The sequence below is a fragment of the Chinchilla lanigera genome, unplaced genomic scaffold (assembly GCF_000276665.1).
Source record: "Chinchilla lanigera isolate Chin_1 unplaced genomic scaffold, ChiLan1.0 scaffold00005, whole genome shotgun sequence".
NCBI classification, from domain to species: domain Eukaryota; kingdom Metazoa; phylum Chordata; class Mammalia; order Rodentia; family Chinchillidae; genus Chinchilla; species Chinchilla lanigera.
This window is the reverse complement of record NW_004955406.1, coordinates 39,246,257-39,255,127: the sequence shown is the minus strand read 5'-3', so window position 1 is coordinate 39,255,127 and position 8,871 is coordinate 39,246,257. Positions and strand designations below refer to the sequence as shown.

Genomic DNA, 8,871 nt, shown 5'->3' with positions numbered 1-8,871 from the left:
TAAGAGAATTAAAAATAGAGCCACTGTGTGACCCAACAATAGCACTCCTGGGTACATTGCCAAAGAAATTGAAATCAACATGTTAAACAGAGATCTGCCCACTTGTGTTTTCGCAGAGCTATTCTCAAAGAAATGGGAACAACCCAATGTTCATCAAAGAATGAATGGATAAAGAGAATGTGGTATAGGTACGAATGAAATACTAGTCAGCCATGAAAAGAATGAAATCCTGTCATTTATGACAGTGGATGGAACTAGACATTATTGCGCTGAATGAAGTAAGCCAGGCACAGGAAGACAAGGAGCGCATAATCTCACTCACAAGGGGAAGCGAAAGAGTTGCTTGCGTAGAAGTTGAGAGGGGAATGGTGGTTGGCAGAGACCGGGAGAGTAGGGGCTGGGGAGAAGAAGCGGGAGGAATGGGGAGAGGTTGATCAGTGCGTCCTAAGAAAGATGGAGTAAGAAGATCAGGCATGGTATTTCACTGCAGGGTGTCTATAGATAATAACAATGTACTGTATAGTTTAAAAATCTAGGAGAAATGTTTCTATGCAGTTTCACTATAAATAAATGACAGACATTTGAAGAGACAGAAATGTTTAACCTGATTCAAAGATCACACGATATACACATATATCACAGCCTCACTTGGCACACCACAAATATGTGCAATTTTTATTTTATGCATCAGTTTAAAATTAATTAAAACAAAAGAATCAGTAAAGTGGTAATTTAAGACAATAACACAAAGATGCTAGAGCTCTAATGAAGGACAGTTTCATAGCTAAGATGCTACAACTTTAAAACAGATTGCTGGGGCACTAGCCATATCTCTTCTAGCTTTTTGTCTAGACTGATTCTTCAGCTGGGATTACTCATCTGATGGTTGAGGGTAGAAGGGTGGGTTTGTTTGCAGTCCAGAGCCAAACTTGTGTGAGGAGTTCTAGATGATTCTAGCTAGAGAGGACCTTACCCTTTTTTTATTCCTTTCCTCCAGGGAGGAAACACTGTCCATGAAGAAATCTAGTTATAACTTTTTAGGGTTTTTTGGAATGTGAAGGAATAGATTTTTCTCTAATTTACCTATGAAATGTTTAACAGGACTCAACTTTACACTTAAAAAATGTTAAGATGGTAAGTTATATTTTTTTAAATTACATTAAAAAAGACTGAGATAAGAATAAAAATAGGCAAATTCACAAACTAGTGGAAAATATTCACAGCACATATATCCAAAAGTGGACTTTGGGGGCTGGGGATTTAGCTCAGTGGCAAAGCGCCTGCCTGGTAAGCGCAAGGTCATGAGTTCAGTTCCCGGTACCGGAGAAAAACCAAAAAAAAAAAAAAAAAAAAAAAGTGGACTTTATCCAGAGAATATTAAAAACTCCCGTAAGTGAGCAATATAATCAACTCAATAAGAGTGTGGATGACAGACTTGAACAGACACATTACAAATGCAGACATGTAAGCGGACAATAAACACATGAAAAAGTGCTCGTCACTATTAGTCAGCCAGAAAAGAAGAATTAAGACCACAAAGGCAAATTACTACGTGCCCACCACAATGCCTAAAATTAGAAAGGCTGGCGACACGACATGTTGGCACGTGCTCCACGTGACTGAGACCTCATACAGTGCTGCTAAATGTGTGAAATGGTACAAACCACTACTTGGAAAGCGCGGCAGTAGCTGACAAATTTAAACGTGCAGCCAACCAAAGACCCTGCAGTCTCACAACTACATATTTATTCTGGGGAAATGGAAACACATGTCCTTGAGGAACTCACACTTCAATATTCACAAAGGCTTTGCATTCGGACCATCCTCGAACTGGAAGCAACCCCTGTCAGTGAACAGGAGGCTGGATCAACAGGCTGTGGTCTGTTCATAAATGAGACACTTCTTCCAATTAAAAGAAAAAGAAACCTATTGATACATGCAACAAAATGGGTAAGTCTTAAAAACATGTTATTGACCAAAATAAGCCAGAATCAAAGTATATGCCCCTTTGTAATCTGGCTTATTTCAGTCAACATCATGTTTCTGAAACTCAGTTTTTGGAGAATCAGTAGGATTTGGTGTAGGAGGTTGCAGATTATCTGAGAAGGAAGAGTGTAAGGGAAATTCATAGAGGAATAACATTTTTCTCCAACTTAGTAAGGAGGCAGGCTATGCAGGTTACCCAGTTATCAAAACTCATTACCTCTACACTCGAGTGAATACATTAGAGAGTATGTGTGTGGCTCCATGATAGAGCACTTGCCTAGCATGCATGAAGCCCTAGGTTTGATAGCAGCACTGCAACACACACACATGCACACACACATTCACACACGTGTGCACACATGCACACACACCACTGTATGTGAGTTACTTCAATAAAAAGGAAAGATAGGTATAAAATTGAACTTGGCACATGAGGAGACAATGGATGCTACATGAATGAAAATCAGTAGCAACAATAAAAAATAGATACCTAACCATGAGGACTTCAGATATCAGGATTACCAGAAACATGCTTTGAAATAAATGTGCTTACTATGTTCAAGAAAATAGAAGACAAGGTGGAGAATTTTGCAGAGAACTGGAAACTACATAAAGAAGCAAAGTTGTTTTTAAAAATTCAAATATAAATTGTAAAGTTGAAAAATGAAGTAAAAACTGAATTAAAAATCTCAAAGAATTTAGTAGATTAGTGCAGATGAAGGGAGAATTAGTAAACTAGTAGATCTGAAGAAAATGTCCAGAATGAAGCACAGAGAGGCAAACAAGAAGGAAAAGACTAAAAAGAGGTACAAGAAAAATAGAGAACATAGTGAGCCAGACTGACCTCAATTACCCGGTACTCCTCCCTCAGCCTCCTGAGTACCTGGGATTACAGAGGTACACCGCCATATCCTGTTCTTTTTTGTTTTGCTTTGAGACAGAATTTCACTACGCAGTCTATGCTGGCCTTGAATGCACTTTGTAGCCCAGGCTGGCTTCGAACTCACAGTGATCCTCCTACCTCAGCCTCCCAAGTGCTGGGACTAAAGGCGTGTGCCACCACACCTGGCAGCATATTCAGTTCTGAGCAAGAAGTTTTAACATAAACTTAATTGGAGACTAAGAGGGAGAAGAGAAAAGAGAATGGGAGGAAAGAATGTAGGAGGAGATGGTTAATTAAAATTTTTCAAAAGTGATTGAAACAGGGGCAGAGGATTTAGCTGAGCAGCACAGCGCCTGCCTGGCAAGCGCAAGGTTGTGAGTTTGACTCCCAGTACTGGAAAAACAACAACAACAACAACAACAAAAAGATTGAAAGAGATGAATCTACTACTTCAAGAATTTAATGAACTTCCAGAAGGATAAATGAAGGAAGAAGTAGCTCAGTGGTAGAGTGCCTACCCAGCATGTGCAATGTTCTAGATTTAAACCTCAGCAGTGAAAAAAATAAGGATAAATGAAAGGAAATTTATTGTTATGAATATTAGAGTGAAATTACATAAGACCAGAGAGAAAGAGAAAGTTTTGGAATTATCCAAAGGAGCAAGAAATGAACTGGCAGCCAAGTTCTCAAAATGAACACAAAAACTAGAACAGTAGAATTATGTACTCACTGTTCTATAAGAAAATAACCATTAATGTAGAATTCCATTTTAGGCAGAAATTTGCTTTTGAATGTAAAATATAGGTATTTTCAGCTAGAGAGAAAATGAGATTTTTAATCACCATGCTTAGACTAAAGAAAATATTGAAGGTTATTTTTCAGGCAGAAGGAAAATAGTTCCAGATGGAAAGCTGGAGGTAGACAATGATATTTTTTGGTACCAGGAATTACACTCAGGACCTCATGCTTGCCAGGCAGGTACTGGGCCACTGAGCTATATCCCCAGCCTAGATAATGATTTTAAAGCAACAAAGAGTCTAAACTCATAGCTAAATTTATATTGTATATATAAAAACAATAATTTTAGGATCTAAATAAAACATATAGAGAAAATTTAAATTTATAGGTTAGGAAGAGGTTAAATGGAGTTTAATTAGTCCCCATACAGTAATGAGAAGGCTAATTAAGTTTAATAGGAATACTGTAATTTCTAAGAATTGGGAAAGAGTATATAACTTCTAAATTAGTATCAAGAAAAATGAAATAATTAGAATACTCAGATCAAAAGAGAGCAAGAGAAGAAAAGGAACATAAAATACCTAGAATAAGAAGAAACCACTGTAAAATGGTAAGTATAATTCCCAATCTATAATTACACTAAGTGCAATGGACCACATGTCCCAATAAAAGACAAAAATTGACAGTATAGATTTTAAAGCTAACTATTTGGTATTTATGAGAGTACACCTTAATTATGAAGACTAGTGAGGTTGAAAGAAAAAAGGATAGATAAAAATATACTCATCTCCCCCAAACTTGAATCACTGTATTAACATCAAATGTGTGTCTTTGCACCTAAATTTCCACTTTTTATAAGACTCCAACTGTACTGGATTAGGGCCCATCCTAATGATTCCCCTTAACTTGATTGCCTCTTTTTATGGTTTGAACAGTGGTGCCCCCTCAGAGTTCATATTGAAATTTGATCCTTAAGCCAACAGTGTTAACAGGTTGTCTTTGAGAGGTGATTAAGCGAAGAGAGCTCTACCATCAGGAATGGGTTTAGCACATTTAGGAGAGGCTCCACTTTGAAGGGAACTCTTTCCTGCCTTTACGTCCTTTAGCAAGGTGCCATCTTGGAAGCAGAGTAGCCTTCAGTGAACACTGGTCCTACTGGCACTTTGATCTTGTGTTTTTACCTATAAATTCCAATTGTTTGTTGCTGACACATAGGAAGACAATTGACTTTTGTATATTAATCTTTTATCCTGCAACTTTGTTGGAATTCCAGCAGTTTGTTATTGATTCTGTAGAATTTTCTGCATAAATAATCAGGTCATCTGTGAACAAAGATGGTTGTAGTTATCCTTTCTCAATCTGATACTGCAACAGCAAGCAGAAACACTGAAACAACACCCAGGATTTGGAGGCAGATTTATTTTATGTCGACAGGCAGTGCTTGGGATCATTCCCAGAATATCAGGTCCTGATCTCTGGTGGTCTAGGGCTTCTATGGGATAAGCAAGCAGCAAGTACAGAGGCAGAACGGCTTGTCAGTTGGAGAACAATGTGCACCATAGTGACCAGCTATGCATCACAGCGACCAGCCATTTTTCTAAGATATCAGAAGCAACCGGAACTAGAGCAGGAACTATTACCTGAGCAATTAAGAAACTGAAATATACTGGCTGGGCGGGCCAAGCACTATTCCACTGAACTACCACTCAGACCTTTTAAATTTTTATTTTGAGACAGGGTCTCACTAAGTTGCCCAGGCTGGCCATGAACTTGAAATGCTCCTGCTTTGGCCTCCTATCTAGGATTGCAGGCATAGGTCTCCATGGCCAACTTTTTGCTGTAGTTTATGTTTAGTTTCTTTTACTTGATGTAGGCTTATATTGTTCCTCTTCTCTAATTTCCTAAGGTGAATGAGTTGGGTATTGGTTTTAGATCTTCCTTCTTTTCTATTACATACATTCAATGCTATATGTTTTTCTTCTCTAAGCACTGTTTTCACTGTATCACACAAATTTCAGTGTCATATTTTCATTTTCATATACCTTTCAGATATTTCTTTCTGTTTTCTTAAGACTCTTTGATGCATGTATTCTTTATAAATGTGTTATTTAATCTCGAAATATTTGGAATTTTCTTCTAGCCATCTTTCTGTTATAGTTTTCTGGTTCAGTCTGTAGTGATCTAAGGGCACATTTTGTGTAATTGTTATTGTTTTAAATATGGTAAGGTATGTTTATGGTCTAGAATCTTGGGGAATGTTCCATGTAAGGATAAGAAGATGTAGGATATGCTTTTGTTGGATTGAAGTGTTCTGTAATTGTCAGTTGAATGTGGTTGATAGTGAAGCTGTTCAGATGAATTATATTCTTACTGATTTTCTGCCCGATGGATGCATATATTGCTAATAGGGATGCTGAAGTCTCAAATTATAATAGTGGATTTGTTTCTCCTTGCACATCTCAGCTTTTTATTCACATTATTTGATGCTCTGCTAGGTTTATACACATTAAGGATGATGTATCTTTTAGGAGAATTGACTTCTTTATCAGTATGCAATGCCTCCCTCACCCCAGACTTCCTTGTTCCAAACTCTGCTCTGTCTGAAATTAATATAGCAATTCCAGCTTCTGATAGGTATCAGAATAATAGGTCATTCTTCATCCTTTTACTTTTTTCTTAGCATTTCCATTTACCTGTTCATGTCACTCCTCTGCTCTTGCATGTTGTCTACTTTACAGCCCTTAGCGTATTAAACATAGTAATTTTAACTTCCATATCTGACATTTCCCAAACCTGTGTCATATCTTTTGTTTTTGTTTTTGTTTTTTTCTGGTACCAGGAATCGAACTCATGACCTTGCACTTGCTAGGCAGGTGCTGTGCCGCTGAGCTAAATCCCCAGCCTTCTGTGTCATATCTAACACTGGCTCTTTTCCGGCTGTGCTTTTTTCTTGTCTTTTAGCATGGCTTATAATTTTTTGTTGAAAGCCAGACATGATGTTATCAGATCATAAAAAATGAAAAATTAGGCTTTTAGCGTGAAATTTCATGTTAATTTGGCAAGTGTCTGGGCTTAGTTTAGCTGCAAGTGTCAGAGGTGTCTATTTTCTCTAGCTGTCTTGTTTCCTTTCCTGTTTTGGGTTTCCTTAGAACTCCTTCCTCAGCAGGGCCTGTAGCTTCCTGCAGCTCCCACAGCTATAATTCACTGTGATTGTACTAACGTGGGGGTAATTTGTTGGAAAGGGGAAGTATCTATAATTTTAGGATTAATTCTTAGTTTTTTAAGTAGACCGGAGTCCCCAAGCTGTGAACTTTCAAAGAATTTCTTAGCCTTTGTGTGTTTTCTTTTTACACCAGGAAAGCTAGAGGGGCTTCAGCTGGTGAGTTGTTTTACTCAAGATAAGATAAGTCTCTTGTAAAGTAATTTCCCTTGAAGGCCCAACCTTTGCTTTAGACATAGTGCAAAATAATTATTTTCCTTCCTCCTGTGGGTAGCATGAAGAAATATTTTCCCACCTTTCAACGTGAGAACCTGGTGGGACCTCTGAAGGTAAAACTCACAAAAGCGGACCTGGTCCGCTGGACACCCAGGAGGTTTGAACTGTGATGCCTGTAGCCTCCAGCAATTTGTCACTGTCACCATTTTTGTATCTCCATTGGCTTATTAAAATCTGTAGCATCAATTAATAATCATATGAGCTGGTTGCCTTTAAGAGGTGAATGAAATGGACAAATAGGCAATGTTGATTTTTTTAAAAGGGGAAACTCAAATCCTTAGCATAAGCAGTGAGAACTGTAATCAAGTACACAGGACACCAAGTACACTGTTCTGCCAGGCCCAGTGTGACCCAGTTCAGAGCCTGAGCTATCACATCCCGTGATGACCTTGGGGAGCCCAGGGGGCAGGAAGTGGGAGGGAACCCTAGAGATAGAAATGTGTGCCCAGCTGAGTGAGAGCTGAGGAGACCCTGGGGCAAGATATGCCTCCCCTGGTCCTCTTGGAGCAGCCCTCCCTGCCTGGCCCCACAGAGGCCAGACACAGCCCATCTCGGGGCACAGCATGCCCTGGTCCAGCAGGTTTAATGCCTTGAGTGATGAGGAGCCTCAAATTCAACAAGCGAAGGGGAAGATAAGAAAATACTCAGGGCCCATGGTGGGCACCAAAAATTCTCCCTCCCAATGATGAGAGGCTGGGTGTAAGTGACTGCAAGGGTCTTGCATTTGGAGAAGCAACTGAAAGGCACTGCTGTACCCTGTAGGCTGTAAGCTCCACAGCAACAGGGACTGTGAGTTCAGCTCCAAGTCCCTGCTGTCACTTGGATCTAAAATGTCCCCCAGTGAACCATGTGTTAAAGGCTTAGTTCACAGCTTAGTGCTACTAGGAAGTAGTAGAAGCCTTGAAGAAGTGGGAACCAGAACCAATCAGGTGGGGTAGTGTTCCCCAGTGAACCCAGCACAATGGGAGACTGAAGCAGGAGCATTGCAAGTTTAAGCCCAGTAATTTAGTAAGATCTTGTCTCAGGAAAAAAAAAAAAAGTGGCTAGAGATGTAGCTCAGTGAGAAGCCCTTGACATTAGCCCCTAGTAACCACAGGGGTCATGGGGGAAGAAATGGGAAGTCTTTAGTTATCAAGGTGCACCCTGGGAGAGGACTGTAGGATGCTGGTCTTTTCGTAGGCATAAGGTGAAAGGGTTTCCTCCACCATGTGCTCTCACTGAAATGTGCTGCCTCGCCACAGGCCCAGAAGCGACAGAACCTATCGATCAGGGACTGAAAGCACTATATCTGTAAAGCAAAGTAAAGTTTTCTTCTTTATAAGTTGACTACCTCAGATGTTTTATTATGGTAATAATGGTGACCTCCTGTTACCTAGAAGATATGCAACAAGCAGGCACACTTTTTTGTTTTTTTTTTTTTGTACTGGGAATTGAACTTAAGACCTTGCGCTTGCCAGGCAGGTGCTTGTACTGCTGAGCTATATCCCCGGCCCATGGGCACATTTACTTTTAAATATTTCTTTTCTTTCTTTTTTTTTTTTACTTTTAAATATTTCATGGCAAGAACACTTAGCATAAGATCTCCCTTCTTAACCAGTGTGTAATATAATACAACTGACTGTCAATATAATGTTATACAAATTTCTAGAGCTAATCTTTCTTGTTTGGCTGAAATTTTATGCCATTATTGAGTTTACAAAATATTGTAAAGAATAAAATAATGTATACTCATTGTTGATGAACCAAACAAAATTTTTTGAGGCTAGGA

General features: G+C 39.1%; 1 protein-coding gene across 1 annotated transcript in view; it reads left to right on the top strand.

Annotated features, from left to right (window-relative positions):
* Positions 1-1,799: 1,799 nt before the first annotated feature.
* The window catches only part of Chit1 (chitinase 1 (chitotriosidase)), a 24,168-nt gene continuing 17,096 nt past the window's right edge, over positions 1,800-8,871 (top strand). Inside the window, exon 1 of the mRNA XM_013522551.1 lies at positions 1,800-1,950. Within this exon, the coding sequence (XP_013378005.1) occupies positions 1,947-1,950 (4 nt within the window). The 5' untranslated portion in view covers positions 1,800-1,946. The remainder of the gene's footprint in view (positions 1,951-8,871) is intronic.